Source organism: Vigna umbellata, chromosome 11 (genome assembly GCF_029865625.1).
Source record: "Vigna umbellata cultivar VRB3 chromosome 11, Vumbellata_1.0, whole genome shotgun sequence".
Classification (NCBI taxonomy): domain Eukaryota; kingdom Viridiplantae; phylum Streptophyta; class Magnoliopsida; order Fabales; family Fabaceae; genus Vigna; species Vigna umbellata.
In genome coordinates, this window is record NC_142175.1 from 22825089 (window position 1) to 22848905 (window position 23817).

The 23817-nt window shown below is 35.6% G+C and overlaps 1 protein-coding gene across 7 annotated transcripts; it reads right to left on the minus strand.

The window, feature by feature from the left end:
- Nucleotides 1-7054: 7054 nt before the first annotated feature.
- LOC148191213 (uncharacterized) lies at nt 7055-22045 on the minus strand. 7 transcript variants are annotated; one of them, XM_088101644.1, is made up of 11 exons: nt 21691-22045; nt 21415-21505; nt 13833-13920; nt 10534-10736; nt 10269-10466; nt 9786-10176; nt 9430-9719; nt 9108-9318; nt 8929-8973; nt 8754-8855; nt 7055-8675 (listed from the first exon to the last, which is right to left on the minus strand). In XM_088101644.1, exons 8-11 carry the CDS (start codon nt 9158-9160, stop codon nt 8642-8644), a joined length of 234 nt encoding a protein of 77 aa, XP_087957770.1. In that variant the 5' UTR covers nt 9161-9318; nt 9430-9719; nt 9786-10176; nt 10269-10466; nt 10534-10736; nt 13833-13920; nt 21415-21505; nt 21691-22045; the 3' UTR covers nt 7055-8641. The 7 variants fall into 7 exon arrangements, 1 of the variants encoding a protein (XP_087957770.1); XR_015782879.1 differs by having other exon boundaries at nt 7060-8675; nt 21691-22044; XR_015782882.1 differs by having other exon boundaries at nt 7060-8675; nt 21415-21508; nt 21691-22044.
- Between the last annotated feature and the right edge of the window lie 1772 nt (nt 22046-23817).

The window sequence follows — 23817 nt, forward strand, 5'->3', positions numbered from 1 at the left end:
CTAACAATTAATGAAGCAAAGCATAGAAAATATAGAACCAATTCAATAGATGAGAGTTTCAAAGGATTACATCGGTTCCCCAACAACAATGGAGGTTTAGTTCACCAAAAACATGGTGAAACTAGATGGAAAACAATGAAAGAATGAAAGATAGAACCCTAGAACTTGAAGAAAGGAGCTTCCGCATCCAAAATCCGCCTCCAAGTGGTGAAAGGAATGTAATTTCGCCTCTTTCTGTCCAAAGATACCAACCCTAGGTCGATTAAACCCTTATATTGATTATTAAAAATTACAGAAAAAAGACCAAGCCCAATTAAATGGCGCTCAGCGACACTTTTGGCGGTCAGTGGTAAGTACGGTTTTTCTAAATGGCGCTCAGCTGCAGTTTTTGCCCTCAGCGATGACTAGAGTGCTTTAGAATGTCGCTCAGCGGTTAAAGTTCTGCTCAACGCGGTCATTGGGGCTCTTATTTTGTGCACTTTTACTTCCTTTCCTGAGTCTAGCTCCTTAGTACTTCAACTTCTTTCATCTAATTCATCTTAATTCTTGCCAAAACAAGGAAAACCAAGCATAAAACCCATCCAACTCTCTTATTTCCAAAACTTAAGCAAAAGCATGATTTCAAGCTAGTTTCTAAGTCATAAAGGTTGTTTTTAATATCAAAATTAAGTATAAAAATAACAGTTTTTCAACCGCTATCACAACCCCAAACTTAGAACTTTGCTTGTCCTCAAGCAAACAAGATGTAACTCAGTCTTCCACCAATCCATAATGGTTCACCACATTCAAAAACTCTTTCTTTCAAAACAAGTAATTACTCAAATCAGCTCATAAAAAAGAATTCAGTCAAGATGCACACATGCTTTGATTCAATAAAGCTCATTGTGGTGTTCACATAGTCACATAGTATCCAACAAATGTTATTCTCATGAATGATCAATTAACTAAGAATAGATGTAATCATGTGCTCATGGAATTATTCCTCACTAGATAAAGTGTCTCACTCAATAACACAAGTGTATATAAAGGTCACTCATTCACTCTACTATCACAATGTCACATGAATCAACTTTGCCTTTCATTTAACCACAATTAAACACACTCACAAACGAGCATCATCATAAGGACTTTTCTATGGCTTATAATGTGGCTGGGCTAAGAAGAAAATTGGTTTTTCTAGATCACAAAATCCTTGAGTTAGGAGAATTATCATTTAAACACAACCATTCTTTCTTATTTCCAACTTTCCTTTGCATTGAGCTTTTCTTTTTCTTTCTTTTCTTTCCTTTTTATTTTGCTTTTCACGTGCTTAGCTCAATGCTTATTATATTCGCTTGTTAGACTTCCCAACAACCCCAAACTTGAACCTTTATCAATACCACAAGATATTCTCAACTCAACTCAAGGTAAAGATTTTCAAAAAGTGTTTTCATATCATATTCAAGGCTAAAGGTTCAAAGGATAGAACACATTGGGCTCTCTTTTATTAGGCTAAAATCATGCATTTGGCTAATAAAGGGTTACCAACAAATGACCTTAATCATATGACACATACAAGCAAGTGATTCAATCATAGAAACCTGGGCAAAGTCATTCATGCTTTCAATGTAATATCACTCAATCACAAAAACTCTGGAGTCCAAAACCTCACATATAGGCTCATTCAACATTCCACATACACATCCTGCTTAGCATCAAAATCACAATCACAACATCATGCATCTATTCACATAGCTTGTGAACAACCACCTGTATATCAGCATATAGTGCACAATCTCAACATAAATCAATATCCAAGCATCATCAAGCAATACTCATCATGCATAAATCACAAGCAAACCATCATACCAGGTAAAGTTTCACACTGAGTACATCACAACTCATTCTAAGAACAGAAGCAAATAAGAAAAATGAGTTTAGAACACTGGGATGCCTCCCAGTAAGCGCTTGTTCAACGTCACGAGCCTGACCCAATAAGCTCAAGGATAAACCAACTTCACCACTGTGGACAAGTGTTCCACTTCGCCTCCTAGATAATGCTTAAGACGTTGATCATTCACTACCCAGCTTCTCCGTGGATCACTAGCAGCTGGATCAACCAATTCAATAGCTCCATGTGGATGCACACCTTTCACTATGAACGGTCCTGACCATTTTTACTTCAACATTCCAGGAAACAACTTCAATCGTGAATTGAGCAATAACACCTATTGCCCTGGATTAAAGACTTTTTTTATCAACTTCCTGTCATGATAAAATTTTACCTTTTCTTTGTAATTCCTACATGAATCATATGCATGCAACCACATCTCTTCAAGCTCCAGCATCTGCCTTCTGCGTTTATTCTGAGTTTCATAGGGATCAAAATTCAAAAATTTAAGAGCCCACAAAGCTTTATGCTCCATCTCCACTGGCAAATGACATGCTTTCCCATAGACTAACTGAAAAGGTGATAAACCCATAGATGTCTTCATTGTCGTCCTATATGCCCAGAGAGCATCATCCAGTTTCTGTGACCAGTCCTTTCTTGATGAAGCAACTGTTTTCTGCAAGATCCTCTTTATCTCTCTGTTAGACACCTCAGCTTGCCCATTGGTCTGTGGATGATAAGGTGCAGCTACCTTATGTCTCACACCATAATGTTTGAGTACTTTTGCCAATTGAGAATTACAAAAATGAGATCCTTCATCACTAATAAGTACTCTTGGAGTTCCAAAAAGTGAGAAGATCTACCTCTTTAGAAATTTCATCAGAATGCTGGCATCATTTTTCAGACACGCCAATGCTTCCACCCATTTACTCACATAGTCCACAGCCACCAATATGTATTCATTGTTGAAAGATGGTGGAAAGGGTCCTACAAAATCAATACCCCAGCAATCAAAGACTTCAACCTCTAAAATGCCCTATAATGGCATCTCATGACGTCTTGTAATATCCTAGTTCTTTGACACTTATCACAATTTTTGGCATGGTTATGAGCATCTTTAAACAAGGTAGGCCAATAAAATCCTTACTGGAGAACTTTTGTTGCTGTTCTTTCTCCATTGAAATGTCCTCCACAAGGTGAGTCATGACAGTGCCAGAGAATTCCTTCTGCTTCTTCATTTGTCACACATCGCCACAGAAGATTATCTGCTCCAATTTTGAACAAATAAGGATCATCCCAGATAAATTGCTTGGCAAATTTCTTTCTTTATTGCCAATTGAGATCTTCTGGAATTATTCCTGCAGCTTTGAAATTGGCCATATCAGCAAGTGTACTGAATCGTATCAAGTAATAATAAAATGGTAAGACCAAGTATCGTTTCCCAAAGGACTCGCGGCCTAGACAATAATGTGATTTCTTGATTAAATTAGACTTGTAAACAAAATCATTGTGCTTGAATTGTGGAAAATAAACATGAATACAAGTTTTGATCAGTTGGATTGAAAGAATCAAACGAGATTGATGTAAAATATGGAATGATGATGTTGTTGGGGTTTCCGATTTATCCTATCCACTCTCATGTATTCATGAATTCATCTTTCTTCGTTAATGTTAATGCCACTTTCTAATTTACCTTAAACCCGATGTCTCGGTGAAGAAAGCATATTCCTAATCACTAGTTCACAATGTCTTGTCTCCCTATCAATTATTCATGCATTACATTCGCACAAAAGCTTAAAGGCAATCGATCCTCCTATTCCTATGTCTAAGTAATATTGCTTCCGGGAGAATTTCCCAGTTCTAGATTTACCTATATGTGTCCATATAGATAACATCAATGATCATACAATTGAATGAGTTAAAAAAAGCGTGCATAGCGTAAATAGGAAAAACCCTAACAATTAATGAAGCAAAGCATATAAAATATAGAACCAATTCAATAGATAAGAGTTTCAAAGGATTACATCGGTTCCCCAACAACAATGGAGGTTTAGTTCACCATAGACATGGTGAAACTAGATGGAAAACAATGAAAAAACGAAAAATAGAACCCTAGAATTTGAAGAAAGGAGCTTCCGCATCCAAAATCCGCCTCCAAGGGGTGAAAGGAATGTAATTTCGCCTCTTTCTGTCCAAAGATACCAACCCTAGGTCGATTAAACTTATATAGACTATTAAAAATTACAGAAAAAAGGCCCAAGCCAAATTAAATGGCGCTCAGCAGCACTTTTGGCGCTCAATGGTAAGTGTGGTTCGTCTAAATGGCGCTCAGCTGCAGTTTTGGCCCTCAGCGGTGACTGTGGTGCTTCAGAATGCCGCTCAACGGTAACAGTTCCGCTCAGTGGTGACTGCGGCTCTTCTTTGGAGCACTTTTACTTCCTTTCTTGAGTCCAGCTCCTTAGTACTTCAACTTCTTTCATCTAATTCATCTTAATTCCTGCCAAAACAAGGAAAACCAAGCATAAAACCCATCCAACTCTCTTATTTCCAAAACTTAAGCAAAAGCATGATTTCAAGCTAGTTTCTGAGTCATAAAGGTTGTTTTTAATATAAAAATTAAGTATAAAAATAAAGGTTTTTCAACCGTTATCACATCGCTACCGTTGAGCACCATTCTTCTCGTAATTTTGGTGCCTAAGCGCCACCTACGTGTAGTTGAGTGCCAAACCTCTTACAATTTTGGCGCCTGAGCACCACTAGACTATCACTGAACGTCATATCAGATTTCACAACCTTACAATATTCAACCCAAATGAACTTCATACCTTCCCAAATGATCAAAATAGTATCCTAAACATAAAATTTATTGGAAAGAAGGTTTTTAACTCAAAAAGGGATACCAACTTGATCATTTGTTCAAGAGTTTAGTTCATTCAACCAACTAATTACTCTAAATCACCACTAAACCAATTTCCTGCATTTGAAACCAGATTTTTATGAAGTAAGTGGCTACACAAGTCCTAATTGACACCAAAGAGTTACCAAAACTCAAGTTCCCTTCCAAAACACGTTCTTGTAGAATTTTACTTGTTAAAACCCAACTTTGGACCTAAAACAATCCCAAGACCTCCCTCTTTTCTTCTTCAAAATTTTATAACAGCTTCTAATAAAATATGCACTGAAAAATAGCCACTTAGGTGATTAAAATGCATAACCATTCATCAGTCATCCACAACCATGGCTTTCTAATTTCAAATAACAAGTTTTCACATCCAATTAAGGTAATCAAGCTAGCCTATTACGAAATTCTTCAGAAATTTATATATACTATTTTCATAACTCAATTAATCGTCTCAACCATACACACAAACCAGTTTGGATTTGAAATTCGTACCATTTTTATAAACAAACATATAGCTTCCCTTACATGTTGGAAATTTTAATTGCTCTACTAGACCAAAACTACTCCTTTGCCTCAGAAAACTCTGATTTGCACCTACATATCACAAAAACATGATCAAGGTTAGGGAAGACAACGGGTCGAGTCGGGCATGGATAATGCCTACCTGCAACTCGACCCGAAAAAAGAAATTCACCTGTTACCCGCCAATTACCCGCACAGATACTCGTTTAAAAAAATACCCGCGAGTATTTTAAAACTCGCGAATAGCCATGGATACCCGCAAATATTTAAAAATATATATTTTTATAAATTAAAAAATAAAATTTAAATAAAATTACAAAAAATATATAAAATATAATATAAATTACATTAAATATAAATTAAAATTTAATTTTAATTCAATTTAACCTTATAAAATATAAACTAATTTTTAATTAAATTTAACATAATAAAATATAAATTAAATTTTTATTTTTATTTTTTGCGGATAGCGGATATCCATGGGTACGGATAATATAATACCCACTCCCGACCTATTTATAAGCGGATATTAAAATACCCGCGGCTAGTAAATATGCATGTACCAACTATCCATCGTGGATTTTATCCATGGATACCTATGAGTGCGGATTTTTTTGTCATCCCTAATCAAGGTACGTGGTTAGAACCATTGATCAACAAGTAACATACTAGAAAACCGAGAAGACACATGCGACCGGAAAGGTCACATGCATGAAAGAGAAACATACAGCTAAAGAAAAGAGTAATAACTAACTTACTCTTTTAAGAAAACTGATCGGAGGTAAAGGGAGACCTTATTGTCATGATCACATAGATACTTCCTTATCTTCAAAAGGATAACTCAGGAGTTAGAACTCGAAGAGAGAATGAAGAGAATACTCGACTAATGAGTTATAGAGAGATGGTAGGTGTTTTAGGTAAGTAATGAGACCTTTTAACATAATTTCTATTTATACCTTTTGTTTTATTTTAATAATAAAACAACATGGTCCCATTATTTTAAATTACTTTATCAACTTCTAAATCTCTATTTTCTATATTCTTATATATGGTCCATTACAAAATTATAGAAAACAAATTAAAAATAATATACCCAACCAAATAAATTATTAGTTTTAAAATAATTTTTCTCCTTTAATACACGTTATTTATTTTTACGTGACACTTAAGTTTGGTCTTATAATTTAATTGAGTTAATTTCTTTACCTTAGTAATTTTATTAACAACTAAAACATAATATTATTTATTATAATCAAAACTATAATATCTTAAGCAAAATTTTCATTTATACATATTTAAACTTATATACCCTTACTTTACTTCATTATGTATCTCACAAACTTAAAAGAAAAAAATGTTAGATATTGAAAAAGTTCAAAATTGTTAACATTATTGTCCTAGCTAAAATATATAAAAATGTTAACAATGTTGAAATTTGTAAGAGCCTAAAAAATAGTATGTTAGAGATGATAACGTGTTTTGAATAATAAGACTGTGTTATTTTAATGCTAAAAGTTTAAAGTATAGATAAATTATATATAAAAGAGTTTCCTTATCTCAAAACCATACCATCTTTCTAGATATTTGTTCTTATAACTCTGTTCCTTCTCTCTATGAATTATGACTCCTTATTCATCTGTCTAAATATCAGATATAGCTTGAGTGATCGTTAAGGTGAGATCTTCTAGGAAAACGACAACGGTTATTTTCGTCTATAGGTAGCGATTCCGCAACCGAAGTATATACGGACAAGGTAAAAAGGTGGGCGACTTTTGGCCTCGGTTGCAACCGAGGTAATATGTCCAACGTTTATGCTTCGGTTCTCCTGCACCCGAAGTAGTAAGGAAGAAAAAAAAGGGGGGGGGGAGGGTTTATTACCTTAGTTCAACAGAGGTAATAACCTGGGGATATGGCAGCGGTTCATGCTAGAACCGATGCCAAAGCCTTTTATTTTTTTTTAAATCATGTGCACCTTATGGCACCGGTTATGGATGAACTGATGCGGTAGACATGCTTTCTACCTCGATTTTTGCCACAACTGAGGCCTATTCTCTTGGATTTTTTTTAATAGCAGGTTTATTTTTGTGATATTTGTTGGAACAACCGGTACCGATTTTGCGCAGCGAAAATATCAAAACAAAGTACGATACGGATTGTTTAAAAGCGAAGAGCTTATTCGGTCAATTTAAAAATGGTTCCTTTAATTTTCTTAAAAGATTTTTATCGAACAATTGATGAGCAGAAAATATAAAGAGTGTAGGGAGTAGAAAAATCACACAAATGATTTTTATCCTGGTTTGAATAAAAAGATTCTACGTCCAGTCGTTAATCACTATGAATAATGATTAACCTTTTCACTAAAAACAGTTTTACAATTACAATATAGTGATTGAAAATAACAGTAACAAAAATACCTTCCTTTGACGAACGAACCGGAAGGAAACAACTCTGCCAACTTGAAGAGAATCGCTCCGACCTTTGACACACAAAGCGCCAGCTTCTCCTGTTCACAAGACTTGATAAAGCAATGAACTGGCACTTGAGAACTTCCTCAGATAGCACTGTATTCTCAGTTACACAAAGTTACCTTCTAAAGTGTTTGGCAAAGGTATATAAAGCCTACTGGTTTGAAACTGAAAAGACGCATTACCACTGCCAATGATAATCGAGTATTGTAAGTGATAATTGATTATCTGTAAGACTTGGAACAGTAGGATATTTAACTCTTTGACCTTCGGCACCAGTTCTTTTCCCTCTACCACTCAGTTTAATTCGACACATCCTCATGCCATTCGACTCAGTTCCTCACAACTTTCCAGTGTTCGATTTGAGCTCTCATGGCCTTCTGTCGTTCGATCTGTGTTTCAACTTGTGTTCAGGCTTCAAATGCGTCCGGCTCAAGTAATTTATAACTAACTATCAGCATGTTCTAATGTATTCTAAATCTAATAATTATGAAGTATTATATAATCTAACTAAATGTTTTGCAAGTGTCTTCCTTAGGAATGTAAGTGGCTTCTAGGAAGTGGAGTAGAAGTCTTGAATCTCTACACAAGACAATTGATATTAATTAGTTTATATGAATTCCAAATGATGGAGAGAAACAAAATTCATTAAGTCTAAATATTATCGTTCCCCAGCCTCTTGTGATATGGGCACGACTAATGTGGTTCATCCAATACATTACGTAGTATTCACACTCATATGACCCACTCTGTCTGTTACACTACAATATATCATCACAATTGTAAATAGTTAGTGAAAATCATTAAAATAAAACAACTATAAAAAAGTACGACTTTAGCATATGTCAAACCTTGAGAGCAACCCATGCAAGTTTTCTACCGTTAGCAGTTGATCTTCCAACCAACATCATACGTGCTGCAATAGAACTATATAAGAAAAAGATTCTAGCATTCATTTATATAACAAAGAAAGTCCAAACATTGAGGTTCTTACCAATCAACTGCTTGTCTGAGATATTTGGGAGGAGACTTGTGCAATGAGCAGAACCACAAAGCATAACTCTTCGGTAGAAATAACAATAGCTTCCAATAGTGCCTGAAATTGATAATAACTTAATTGTTACTAAAATCACATATGGATCTTTATGAAGTTAATAAACTTCACTCACCCAAATATATAAGGAATAAAATATATGTCTTTCCCGCTTCCAAATCTGTTGGTGAGATATGTTGTGATGTCATTAAAATCATTTGCTTCGTGAATGACTTGGGGATCAATGAACCCATAGACATCATTGTACCTCAAGTTGTTACTGACACCAAACATATACCTGAAATAAAAAATTACCTTTGATATAAGCTCCCTGACATCTTCTCTTCTCGATGCAAGCTCCCTGACATCTTGGCTATGCAGGTATATTAAGGACCTCAGAGCCTCTCCCAAATACATTAGCATCGTATTCAACCTTCCTAGGCTCATTTGCAATGATGTCACAAAGTTGCTGCAATGCACCAAGAGGATCGTCCTCAAATAAACGAATCTTCTCCTGTCCATGCGTCTATTGTTACATGGAAAAATAGAATAAGTTTCGACATCAATAACATGTAAAATTTAAAATTGACAAGTGTAAAGTAGAAGTCCATGCCGGGGGGTCAGAAATCGAACCAACCAAGTGTTTAGGTCAAGCGATAAAAGACTGGAATGCTTGTGCCATAGTGAAAATCTCATCTGTGAGCAAAGGAACTGAGGCATCTGGTATGATAATGTCTTCTACTAAGACCTTCACCTCATCCTCTAATAGCTTCATACCATGAACAACAGTCGTTACCTTAAACACTATTCCACGAGCTACCAGCATCGTCTCGGTACCCTCTAAAACGTATAGCAAACATGGACTAGCATCGTCCATGTCATCCCTTGGGATGGTTAGTGCTGAAAAACTTCCTTTCACGCTTCTCCCTGTCAGAGTAAATGTTAGATTATAAAAATAATCAATTATTGAACATAAATGTTTATTAATTTTACCTGTGGGAGGCACAACAGGTTCCTGTACCGAAGATGGCTGTGGGTGCATCCCATAACTCTCAAATTGTTGTTGGAACTGGCGCATAACTCTGTCAGTCACTTCTGTAGCGACTTCATCATACAATTTTGTCATAAGTTTTGCCTTAAGCTTCGCCCTAAGTTCCACCCTAAGCTTTTTTGAGATCTCTTGTGTCAGCCTTTGTTCTTGTTCTTCATTGTATGCACATGAAGTCTGACGCGAAGAACTCCCAAAATAATCTCTAATGCCTACTCTAGTACCAACAGAGCGCACTCGTCCAAGGTGCTCAGGTCATCCAATTGCAATGGTAAGAATATCCTGGCGACCCTCTAGAGTAAATTGACCTTGGGAGCTCTGCTCAACCAAGGAGTCCTATAACATAAAAAAGCACCATTACTCTTTAAAAAGTTCAATGTAGTATGTATAATGAAATTATTATTGTTTTAGGAATAGTGATTGCTTACATTTATTTCTGATATTTGTCGTGCACTCTCAGAAGAGTAGTCCCCTGATGAGGCTGGGGGCTACCACCCTCAGATGAGGGTCTACCTAATGCCTTTTGCTTTAGGGTTTTCTCCTCAAGCTTCCTATACCCACCACGAGATAATAGGTGGGGTTTTTTAATTTTGAGCACTTATTCCTTGTGCTTTGGTTCTTGTTGCCTGTCACATATATTGAATTAGTTCATATGATATAAATTTGTTAATGGGGAATTGAATAATAACCTACCATTCCTCTGATGTCCAACTCTCTACAAAGAGGCGCTAAGTCTCATCATCAATGGTCTTATATTTTGCACATGGAGACTCATTTTTTTGGGCTCCAAATACATATCTCGAGGTCAACTTAGTCTTAAAATCCCAGAATTTCTCAACAATAGATGATAAACACTTATTTCTCAGTGTTGCGACATTTGGAATGTCAAATGTCATCTGCAATAAACATAATAAAGTTGTATCAGTATAAAATTATCAATATAAACAAACTGTAATTCAGATGCCTCTGAGGGGAGTGATGACAACATATCTCCTCTTTTCTTTATTTTAATGCATGTTTGAATTTTGTTAAATTTAGTTTGAACTATGTACTTGGTTAAATGGATAGTTTGCTGCAATGGTTTGGTGTGAACTGATAAATTGTGTGATTGTGAGAAGATTATCTTGTTTTTGCCCTATTAAATTGTGATTGATGTTGAGTAATGATTGGTTTAACTTTTAAGCACAGATGGTGGTTGCCCATATCATAGTTGGTTAAGACAGATGCATGGCTTGAATTTTGATTGATGTGCTTGGCATGATGTTTATCAAATTTTGAAACCTTGAATTCACCTATGAGAGTTTGAGCTCTAGAGTTTATTGTTGTTGAATATTATTGCTTTGGAATCACAATTGATTTTGCCTGAGTTTTTGCTGTTGAACTATTTGCTTGCTTGTTACAAATGATCAAGGTCATCTGTTCTTATCCCATGTAAGCCAATGCCAAAATTTTAACCGAAAAAATTAAAAAAGAAAAATTGTTTTATCCTTTAAACCTTGAGCCTAATGTGAAAAATACCTTTTAAATCCTTGCTTTGAGTTGAGTAAAGTATGCATGTGTGGTATAGGAGAATGATTCAAGTTTAGTAATTAAAGCAAGAGAAAAGAAAAAGAAAAGAAGGATGAGCTCAATGCATAAAAGTTGGGATTAAGTTGAGAAGTGATCTCTCAAGTGAAAAGTAGAAAGAGAGATTAATGCTAAATTATGAAGTAATTTTTCACTCTCTTAACTCAAGGATTTTGTTGTCTAAAAAAACTAGTTTTCTTCTTAGCCCAGCCATGTTACAAGCCTTAGAAAAGTCCTTATGATGATAACTTGCTTGTGAGTGTGTTTGATGTGTTTAAATGAAAGGTAAAGTTGACTTGTGTGACATTATGATGGTAGAGTGAAATAAACACTTCACTATACACCTTTGAGATGAGTGAAACACTTTCCTTGGTGAGGAATGATTTCATGCACTATAGGATAATATTTTTCTTGGTTGTTGATCACTCATAAGGCTCTACATCTATTGTGTATGTTTTGATTATGTGAGCACCATAGTTGAAGCTTGATTGGCTAAAGCATCATTATATCTTGACTGATCTTTCTAAGAGGAGCATACATGAGTTATTTACTTGTCTTAGAGGAAAATGCTTTTTGGTGTGCTAGACCATTGTAGTTTGGCTATGTTGTTTAAGCCAGATTTTGTTTTGCTTCAGGACAAGCAAAGTTTCAAGTTTGGGTTGTGATAACGGTTGAATTTACCGTTATCTGTGATGCAATTTTGATACTAAATCAACCATTTTTGACTTAGAAGTTTGCTTAAACTCTTGTTTTTAGCTTAGTTTTGTGAATACAAGAGTTGAGGTTATACTTGATGGTTTTATCACTAAATTCCCTTGATTTTGTAAGAAATTGGAATGATTTGGAAGAGGAGTTAAAGTACCAAGGAGTTGGAAGCTAGAAAGGACAGAAAAAGCACTAGAAAAGAAGGCTATAGAAGGTCGCCAGACGCCTAATTGCCCCTTTCTGGGGCTCTCAGCGCATAATGTCACGCATCACCGCTTGGGCGCCCCATTAAGGGTGTTGAGCGCCAGCCTTCAAGTGTCGCACATCGCCTGGGCACCCTCTGAGGGGCCCTGAGCGCCACTCCTCTCGCAAGCTCGCTCGGTTGCCCTATGTAGAGGCGCTGAGTGCTAGTGTTATTGGGCTTGGACTTTATTTTTGCTCTATTTAAGAACTTGCACGCCTTAGGGTTGGTGTCTTTTGGCAGCAGAGACGCAGAAACACACTTTTCGACTCTCTGGAGGCAGAATTGGATGCAGGAGCTTTCCTCTTCAGTTTCTAGGGTTTTTCTATCACTTTCATTCCATTATACACCTAGTTTCTCCATGAAAATGGAGAACTAAACCTTATTTGTTTTAGGGAAAGATGTAACCTCTAAACTCTCATGTATTTGAATTTGTTCTGAATTAATATATGCTTCTTTCATTAATTCTTAAGGACTTTCCCCTCTTCTCTATCCTTGTTATGTTTTGATCATTCATGGCATGATTTTATGGTGTTCTTTGTTATTGGGAAATACCTAGAAACCACGATCTGGAGAATTTCTCCCAAAAGCAATATTGCCCAGGGATGGGGATAGGACGTTTGGTTGTCTTAAGTTTTTGGTCGTAATCTAGAATTACTTATTAGGGATGCAAGGGATTGTGCTCTAATAATTAAGGATAGGCTTTCTTCATCGAGGGATCGGATTTTAAGTAATTTAGATATTACATTAACAATTGAATGAAGAAGATGAATTCTTACATGCATGAGAGTAAGGACGGTGAAATCTAAACCCCAACAACATACTCATCTCATATTATCAATATCATCCACTCACTTTTGTGTTTTGCCCCAAATGATCAAATTTATAGCAAATATTTACTTTTTCTACATTTTGCATTTTAAAACCAATGAAATTGTTCTTAAGTCTTAATTAGTTAAGGTATTACATGATTGTTTAGTGTCATGAGTCTCTTGGGAAATAATACTTGGTCTTACCATTTATTATTACTTGATTAGATTCGATACACTTGTCGAGGTCTTAACAATAGCATCAAAGGAAACCATCACAGATAAGATGTTTCCTAATTTGAGTTGCGTTCAACTTTCTTCCATTCAAACAATTGACACAAGGACATCTAAACTTCACTTCATCATCACTTCTACCCTCATTACATTGCACAAATTGTATAAATTCTTCTACCTCTCTCTCATACTCAACATTAATGCGCGGTAAACTAATCCAATTTCAACCCATACGTAAATATTCTACAAAATTACAAGCATACAATCATACAATTATATAATATATTCAACATACAATCAATTCAATCATACAATCATACAACTTATAAGCATTCAAATGATCAACTCAAACATTCAATCATACATACTTATTTATATTCAACATAAAAAAAGTTAAAAATTATAAAAATAAAATTAATAAACACAATAATAAGAACCTGGGAGCGTGAAAAACCAGACAACAACAGAGAAGACGCGACAACCTGCGTTCTGAAACGGATCAAATATGAAAGCAAAAAAATGTACCTATACAAAAATACAACAAAACGTAAGTTTGATCATCCAAAATAATAAAAAACGCATCAAACCAATGTAAAAATGCAAACAAAAAATGAATAAACTCCGGCGACCAAAGCAAAATTTGATCGAATACACACCTTGACTATGAAAAATGAGAAACAAAGTCGTTCTACAGTGACGATGGCGGCACAACTGTGGCGTAAGGAAGCACGAAAGGGTTTTGTCTATGGAGCTTGCGAGGCGTAGGAAAGAAGTTGCAGAAATATGGAGAAGAAGGAAATTGTTCGCGTTTTCACAAACTTTTAGCCTTGGCAGGGGATACGACATCGGTTCTACAGGGAACCGAAGCCTATAGTCCACAAAAAAATTTCAAAATTAATTTTAAATGGCATTTTTGAAATTTTCAACAACCCTTTTACCTCGGTTACGTGCCCAACCGGTGCCAAAAACCGATAAAAAAATATATTTTAATTATTTTAGAAGGTCAGGAAATCTGAATAGATATTATGAAGGGGTCTATGGCCTCGGTTCTACAACCAACTAAAGCCATATGTAGTAGTCAGAAAAGCTTGTTAGTTCAAACGTCAGGGTGTAGAGTGGGAATGTCAGTGGAGTAGAGGACTTTTGGCCTCGATTGTCCTCAAAACCAAGGCCAAAACCCCTGAACAAGTATTTTTGTCAGGTGAAAAGTCTTTTGTTGGCAGGTTTCCAGACTATATCGCCTCGATTTCTAAAGCAACCGAGGTCGTGTTAAACTGGTTTTGATCACACAAAATCAGAACAAACTAAGTTTCCCCACTAATGAACTATACAGACAACCTAGGTATCAATACAAGAACTCAACTATGATTAAGTTCAGAATGTAGAGTTTAGTCTTGTATTTATTTACTAACTACTAACTAAGAGGTGGGGAAAAGAAATGAAAATAATGAAATTATCAGTAAAGAATTAAAGAAAATTAAACTCTAATATGAAACCTAAACTAGACTAAGAAACTAATGCAAAAGAAAACTACTAAACATTGCTACTGCCTAATAACAGAACCTAAAAACTATAAATGCAAAATTGAAATGATGCAACTAAACCTACAAAGGAACAATATGCATATGCTACACTACAATATGAATCTGAAATACATTGAACTATGTTAAACTCTTAAGAATATCATAAATGAAATCAATCAGAATAAAGCAGTACCAAAAATTAAATCTAACCTAGTCCAACTATCATCAGAAAGCAAATGAGAACATAAATTAGAATTGAAACAAAGCAAAGTCAGTACCTAAATTCTAACTAATCAAAAGCAAGATAGTAATATCATGTTATTATTTTTGAATATAATATTGCAAAAGAAGATTTGAGCCATCAAATGCGGAAGATTTTTCTGAGCTTGGACCGAGAGTTTAGCTTCCAACGTTTTGATTTAGAGATATATCCCAAACTTCACGCTGCAACGTTATAATTTTGCTTCAACGTTCTTTATTTGATTAAAAATCATCTTTTTTAATAGAAGATATTTTGGATTTTTGGATCATGGGCGTGGTCCATGAACTCTATAAATAGAGCACCTCCTTCACTCTAAAATCATCATAATCATTCTTCTCTCTTTCTCTTTTCTCCTAGTTTCATTCTCTCTCTCTTTTCCTAAAAATATTATGGGTTTATTTATTCTCTTTTTAAGAGATCCTTGCTAGTTCTGAGATCCTAAAAAATGCTGAGAAGTTCCTGTTGTATCCTGGGGGGCTTGCGCAATACACCGCGGATAAGTCCTTAAGGACAGTGATCTACACGCCTCAAGAAGTATATTGTTCGTGATCTTTATTCTACTTTTGTCAGCTTATACAACAATCTTAAGGACTTATGGCTGACAACAACAACAACTCAATCCCGGAGAATCAGAATAATGTTTCCGGAACTCAGACAGTCTTCGCGAAACCTTTCCCGGATGTATCAAAAATTGAAGTCTTCTCTGGTCAGAATTTTCGGCGCTGGCAAGAACGCGTGTCAACCCTCTTAGACATGTACGGAGTCGCTTTTGCTCTTTCATCTTCAAAACCCGACTCCAGTCTCCCTCCAAATTCAAAACAAGTTGAAGACTGGGTTCATGCAAACAAGGTATGTCGTCATACTTTTACTTAGTGCACTCTCTAACGATTTGTTCGATGTATATTGTTCCTATAAGGAAGCGAAAGAAATTTGGGATTCGTTGATTCTCAAATACACTGCTGAAGATATAGTCAGACAAAGATTCATCATTGGGAATTACTATCGTTGGGAAATGGTTGAAGATAAGGACATAAAGTCGCAAATTAATGAGTAACACAAGCTACTCGAAGATATCAAAGCGGAGAACGTTCTTCTTCTAGATGAGTTTGTTTCAGAGCTTCTGATCGAGAAACTGTCGCCTTCCTGGACTGATTACAAGCAACAACTAAAGCAAATGTCACTTTCAGAGTTGATTACTCACATAATTATTGAAGATACCAACAGGAAAGAATGTGCTGTTGTGAGGGCCAAAGCATTGTCTGCAAAAGCAAACATGGTAGAAGACAAACCTGCTCCAAAAAGGAACAAACACAAACCTGATCACAATAAGAAAAATAATTTTCAAAAATTTCGCCCCAACACATCTAACCCCACCTTTAAGAAGAAAGGAAATTGCTTCGTATGTGGGAAGCCGAGCCATCATGCACCGCAGTGTAGACGCAGAGTAAGAAACGACAATCCTCCTAAGGCTAATATAGTCGAAGGAGATGACATTATTGCTGCGGTCGTTTCTCAAGTAAATCTGATGACCAATGTGAGCAAGTGGGTGGTAGACTCTGGTGCTACTAGGCCTATCTGTGCAAACAGAAGTGCTTTTACCTCTTACACTAGTGTAGGGGATGGAGAAGAACACGTTTACCTCGGTGATTCCAGGACCACTCCTGTTATGGGAAAAGGGAAAGTTCTTCTCAAACTCACATCTGGAAAGACTCTGGCCTTGAGTGATGTGCTACATGTGCCATCAATCAGAGTTAATTTAATCTCTGTAGCACTATTGGGAAAAGTGGGGGTTAAAGTATCATTCGAGTCTGACAAGATTGTAATGACAAAAAATAATGTTTTTGTGGGGAAGGGATATTGTGATCAGGGTCTCTTTGTACTTAACATTTCTAAAAATATTAATGAATCATCTTCTTCTACTTATATTATTGACTCATATGATATATGGCATGCTAGATTAGGACATCTAAATTCTTCCTATGTTATGAAATTAAAACAACTAGGATTAATTAATATGCATGATAAACAGAGTAGTAAATGTGATATATGTGTAGAATCTAAAATAACTAAGAAAACATGTTTTGTTGTAGAACGCCAAACTGAATTGTTAGGGTTAATTCATACTGATCTAGCTGATTTGAAACAAACAATGTCTAGAGGAGGTAAAAATTATTTTGTGACCTTTATAGATGATTATTCTAGATACACCAAAGTATACTTAACCAAACATAAAGATGAAGCCTTTGATGTCTTTCTTACCTATAAAGCAGAAGTAGAAAATCAATTAAATAAGAAAATTAAGAGGATTAGATCAGATAGAGGTGGTGAGTATGTGTTATTATTTAATGACTATTGTGTTAAAGAAGGTATCATCCATGAAGTAACCCCATCATATTCACCTAAGTCTAATGGAGTAGTTGAGAGAAAGAATAGAACTCTTAAGGAGATGATGAATGCTATGCTTATTAGTTATAGTGCACCTGATAACCTTTGGGGAGAAGCCTTGCTTACTGCGTGTTTTTTACAAAATAAAATACCTCATAAGAAAACTGGTAAAACTCCGTATGAGCTGTGGAGAGGTTATCAACCTAACCTTAAATATTTAAGAGTGTGGGGGTGCCTAACTAAGGTGATGTTACCCGATCCTAAGAAAAGGAAAATAGGCTCTAAAACCTCTGATTGTATGTTCTTAGGCTATGCTGAACATAATGCTGCCTATAGGTTTCTAGTTCTTAAAAGTGATACACTTGAAAGAAATTCTATAATGGAGACGAAAAATGCTGAGTTTTTTGAACATGTTTTTCCTTTAAAGGTTAGTGAGACGTCTCAACCTATAGAAAATAATAATAATAGTGATGCCATGTGTGAGGAATTAAGAAGAAGTAAAAGACAAAGGAAGGAAACTTCATTTGGTAATGATTTCTATACCTATCTAGTTGATAATGATCCAAGTAACTTTGTAGAAGCCATTAGTGCTCCTGATGCAAAACAGTGGGATAAAGCCATTAAGACTGAAATTGAATCAATTTAGAAAAACAATACTTGGACCTTAGTAGATTTGCCTAAAGGAGCAAAACCCATTGGTTGTAAGTGGATCTTTAAGAAAAAGTATCATCCTGATGGATCTATAGAGAAGTATAAGGCAAGATTAGTAGCAAAAGGTTTTACTCAAAAACCCAACATAGATTACTTTGATATTTTTGCCCCTGTGACTAGGATTTCCTCTATTCGAGTTCTGTTAGCCTTAGCAGCAATCCATAAGGTAGTGATACACCAGATGGATGTTAAAACTGCATTTCTAAATGGTGATTTAGAAGAGGAAATTTATATGACTCAACCTGAAGGGTGTGTTGTACCTAGTCAAGAGAATAAGGTATGTAAACTTTTAAAATCTTTGTATGGATTGAAACAAGCACCAAAACAGTGGCATGAAAAACTAGATAATGTATTGTTATGTGATGGTTTTTCACCTAATGATGCTGATAAATGTGTGTACTCTAAATTTGAAAAAGGTGATTGTGTCATTATATGTTTGTATGTGGATGACATGTTAATTTTTGGTACATGCAATGAGATTGTTACTAGAACTAAATTATTTGTAGGATCGAACTTTGAAATGAAAGACATGGGTGAAGCCAACGTAATTTTAGGTGTTAGAATCATAAGGAAGGGAGATAATATATTATTATCCCAAGAACAATACATTGAGAAACTTCTTAAGAAGTTTGGGTATTATGATTTCAAACCCGTGAGTACCCCTTATGATGCTAACTCTAAATTAATGAAAAATAGAGGAGAATCATTATCTCAGCCTCAGTATGCCCAGATAATTGGGAGCTTACTGCACTTGATGAGCTTTTCTAGACCCGATATTGCTTATGCAGTAGGTAGACTAAGTAGGTACACTCAATGTCCAAATCAAGAACATTGGGATGCACTTTCCAGGCTTATGAGATACTTAAGAGGTTCAATGGATTATGCCATTGAATATAGTGGATTTCCCGCTGTACTAGAAGGGTATAGTGATGCTAACTGGACCTCTGATTCAGATGAGACAAAATCCACTAGTGGTTATGTATTCACACTTGGGGGTGGTGCGATTACATGAAGATCTTCCAGACAAACTATTATTGCAAGATCAACAATGGAATCTGAGTTTGTCGCTCTTGAGATGACTAGAAGTGAGGCTGAGTGGTTGAAAAACTTCTTAGCAAACATTCCACTAGGAATGAAACCAACCCCATCGGTGTCAATACACTGTGATTGCCAATCGGCAATAGCTATAGCTAAAAACAAGAATTACAATGGAAAGAATAGACATATTCAATTGAGACATAATTTGGTGAAGCAGCTGCTAAAGAGTGGAACTATTTCCATTGACTATGTGAAGTCAGAACGGAATCTAGCAGATCCTTTGACAAAACCCTTGGGAAGAAATATGATCTTAGAAACATCGAGGGGAATGGGACTTAAGCCACTAGCAAACAAACAAGTGATGGTAACCCAACCTTTGTGATTGAAGATCCCATGAATAAGGTTCATATGGGTAAAAATAAGTCATTTGTTAGTTCTGATAGCACTAATTTGATTTTAAATCAAATATGTCCATTCCTATGGTGTGTGTGTGAAAGTGCTAGAGACTGCATTATTGAGAGGTTAAACTTTGTAATTAAACAAAGTTTTTAATGATCTTCATATCCCTTACGGGTGGTGTATGACTTGCAGCATACACTTGATAAAATCACCTATATGAGTGTCAAGTGGGGCCGCTTGCATGAGATCTTGGCATGATCTCTAGAGCACTCATGAATACCGGGCAAGCGCATGGCCTAGTAAGCGCAACACAGCGATATCAGCAAGGATTGTGGGGGTGTAATGTGATTAATAAACCTCTAACACACTCAAGTGTCTTTGGTTCATATAGCTTGCTATACCAACTCCACTGTGTGTTAAGTTTCTTGATCTAGGACTGGTTCATATAGCTTGCTATACTAGCTTTGATGCATTACATCTTATAAAACCCAGAATTTTTCTTTTTTTTCTTTATTTCAATCTCTCTTTGTCGTCTTTTGCAATATGTGGGGGATTGTTATTATTTTTGAATATAATATTGCAAAAGAAGATTTGAGCCATCAAATGCGGAAGATTTTTCGGAGCTTGGACCGAGAGTTTAGCTTCCAACGTTTTGATTTAGAGATATATCCCAAACTTCACGCTGCAACGTTATAATTTTGCTTCAACGTTCTTTATTTGATTAAAAATCATCTTTTTTAATAGAAGATATTTTGGATTTTTGGATCATGGGCGTGGTCCATGAACTCTATAAATAGAGCATCTCCTTCACTCTAAAATCATCATAATCATTCTTCTCTCTTTCTCTTTTCTCCTAGTTTCATTCTCTCTCTTTTCCTAAAAATATTCTGGGTTTATTTATTCTCTTTTTAAGAGATCCTTGCTAGTTCTGAGATCCTCAAAAATGCTGAGAAGTTCCTATTGTATCCTGGGGGCTTGCGCAATACACCGCGAATAAGTCCTTAAGGATAGTGATCTACACGCCTCAAGAAGTATATTGTTCGTGATCTTTATTCTACTTTTGTCAGCTTATACAACATATCAAAGAATATTTGAATTCACAGGTAAATGTACATTGATGTGAATAAAAGAGTGCTTAGAGTTCTCAAGAAGGCATCCTGTTATGTGAATCCCAATCCAGGGTATTCTGGTTCATATTTCATAACCTAATTTGACTCTTTCCAATCATTTGTCCAACGAATGTTCATTTTCCTAATCATCAATCTAAAATTCACAATATTTTTTTATTCATTGGACTCATCTCCAAACTCTAGAAGACATCTCGATAAGTTATGCTCACTGTGGAGTCATGTAATTCCTTAAGGAATTTTAAGTGTATGGAGTCACAAAGTCTAAATCAGATTTTTCAAGGTAAAACAATTGACAGAAGCTACCTAAAACAATATTTATTTCTCGTTGAACTCAACTCTGACTTGAGAAGACATCTCAGTCATGCATGCCCACCTCGGGGTCGTTTAATTTCAAAAAAGGAATTGCAAATATGGAGAGTCACAAGTTCAACTCGTTTTCAAATCAAAACATACATAATCAAAAAAAAACTCAGAAACATTGCACGAAAAATCAAGCACAAAAATCATAAAACAATCTAAACAGAAACACATCACTTAAAAACAACTTTTATTAACGAGAAATGAAACTTACAATGGAAAGTACCGAACAAAACTCGTAATTGAAGCCACCACATGCTGTCACCACCGTGAGTGTGCGCTCCAAAAGCAAAGAGAACGGAAACCTACTATATAGAAAGCGTAAAAAAACCCTAATCTATATAGCGTAAAACTGTATCTGAAAAAGTGTGTAAAGTGTATAAGTGTTTCTAGCTATTTACATGATAAAAGCCCCTTTTATACAGGATTCAAAGACATAACAGAGAAAGAAAGAAAGATAGAAAAAAAAATGAAAGAACCTTCATCGTACCTTCTTTTTCATCCAACGACTATCTTCACTTTGGTCACAAATTCACTTCTGCACCCTTTGATCACTTCAGTTTCCTTGCTAGTTCGACCTCCGCACGTGCCTCTGGTCATCTTTCTCCTCTCTGGGTAATTGGCACAAGCCATGAAGCTTCCGAGCTTTGCACTTTCTCTCTCGCTCTTTGCTTTGCCCTAGCTCGAGGCTTGCACAATGGGAAAATGAGGCTTTCGAACATTACCCCCTCCAAAGGCAGCAGCTGCCAACGAAACTCTACGTTTCATTAATCCCAAAACGACGTAGTTCCACTAATTCAGCAAGCCTAAAACAGTACAAAAAGAAATCTGCCATCCAAAGGAAGTGTTGAAGTGCGTCAAGTGCAGCAGGCCAGATCAACAACCCAAGCAATGGCCCTATTTTAGCAGCAGTGTTCCAATTTGCTTCTAATCAACCCAAGGTTTACTTCCAATCAGCCCAAGCAACCCAATTAAAAATCAAGTGCAGCGGCCCAATCTAGCGGCCCAACTCTTTTGAATTGATTCAGCCATTCAGCTCAATTGTACACATCAACACCAAATCTAAAGAAAAAAAAATCTAACAATTAAAAAGAAACATTTTTATAAAATATTTTCTTAAAAAAATTTAAAATATCTAATTATTAACAAAAACTAAAAAATACTCCTAAAAACCTATTTTTAACTAAAATTGTACAAAACTAAAGAATTTAAGAAAAAAACCTAAAACAAGCCTAATTCTTGACAATTAAGAAGAAAAACAAGCTAACCTAGACTCCTAAACACAAAAAAGAAAAAACATGCAAAATTGAGGAGTTATCAGGCCTTATACCCTCTATGGCATCGGTTAAAAAGGAACCAAGACATATACATTAGCGAGCATTTCAACCAAAGCATAATAGGCGCGTTAGAATCATCTTTTTTTACTAGCTAAAAAATATAAAAATATTAAAATGTTGAAATCTGTAAGAGCCTAAAAAATAGTATGTTAGAGATGATAATGTGTTTTAAATAATAAGACTATGTTATTTTAATGCTAAAAGTTTAAAGTATAGATAAATTATATATAAAAGAGTTTCCTTATCTGAAAACCATACCATCTTTCTAGATATTTGTTCATAGAACTTTGTCCCTTCTCTCTATGAATTATGACTCCTTGTTCATCTGTCTGAATATCAGATATCGCTTGAGTGATCCTTAAGGCAAGATATTCTACTTCAACCTATCAAAATCTGTGAAAGAGTAAGTTGATTTCTGCTTTTTTTTCCTTAGTTTGGGCATTTTTTTCATGCATGTGAGCTACCTTAGCTTGCATGTGATGTTTAAGTCTTCTATAAGATTTTCTACTGATAAGTGGTTCTAACAATGTGTACTGATCATGTTTTTATTGTTCGTAGGAGTAGATGGAGTGTTTTGTGCTTGTGGAGCTGTGTTAAGACCCTTTTGAGTTTTTGGTCATCTTTCAGGTAAGGGAAGCTAGTTACGTTAATTTTAACTAATAAGCAAGCTTTAATTGTTGATTGTAGGCTTGTATGGTAGTTGATTTGTGTAATTGAGTTGTCTGATGAAAAATGACTTGTTGAGTTTTAGGAGCTTGAGTTGCCCTTAGCGATGATGTGATTGAAAATTTTCTATGTTGAATGATTGAGACTTTATTCGAAGTAAATTGCGTTGTTGAATAATGTGTGATCTAATAATGGGTTAATTTGGTATCTTTGGTTAGTGTTAGGATTGCAGAGGTTGGTGAGGTATAAATTTGCAGAATTCTTATTCGAAAAAATTATGCAAACTCACTAGGTGATTCTCATTGAGCGAGTATATTCTTGTTGGACGAGGTTGGAGCTAGAGAGTTATTGACTTGATTTTCGTTGGGCGAGATATACTTACTAAGAGAAACCAAAGTCAGGGGTTTCATTGACTTGGCCTTTGCTGGACAAGCTCAAAGTTAGAGAGCTACTGACTTAGTGGTCGTTGGGTGAGAATAGTTTTGTTGAGTGTGATCAAAGTCAGATAATTCACTAACTTGAAAGTGGTTGGGTGAGACAAGTTTCGGTGGACGACTTTGGTAATATTTTAAGTCTGTGAGATTTAGTGATGATCTTGCTATGTGAGCTATCTG

Coding starts and splice junctions, on each gene's coding strand:
- LOC148191213 (XM_088101644.1), bottom strand. CDS start 9,160: ATGTCAGGGAGCTTGCATCGAGAAGAGAAGATGTCAGGGAGCTTATAT. Junction 8,974..9,107: donor TCAGGGAGCTTATATCAAAG/GTAATTTTTTAT, acceptor TCTCACCAACAG/ATTTGGAAGCGGGAAAGACA. Junction 8,676..8,753: donor CTCAGACAAGCAGTTGATTG/GTAAGAACCTCA, acceptor GTTCTATTGCAG/CACGTATGATGTTGGTTGGA.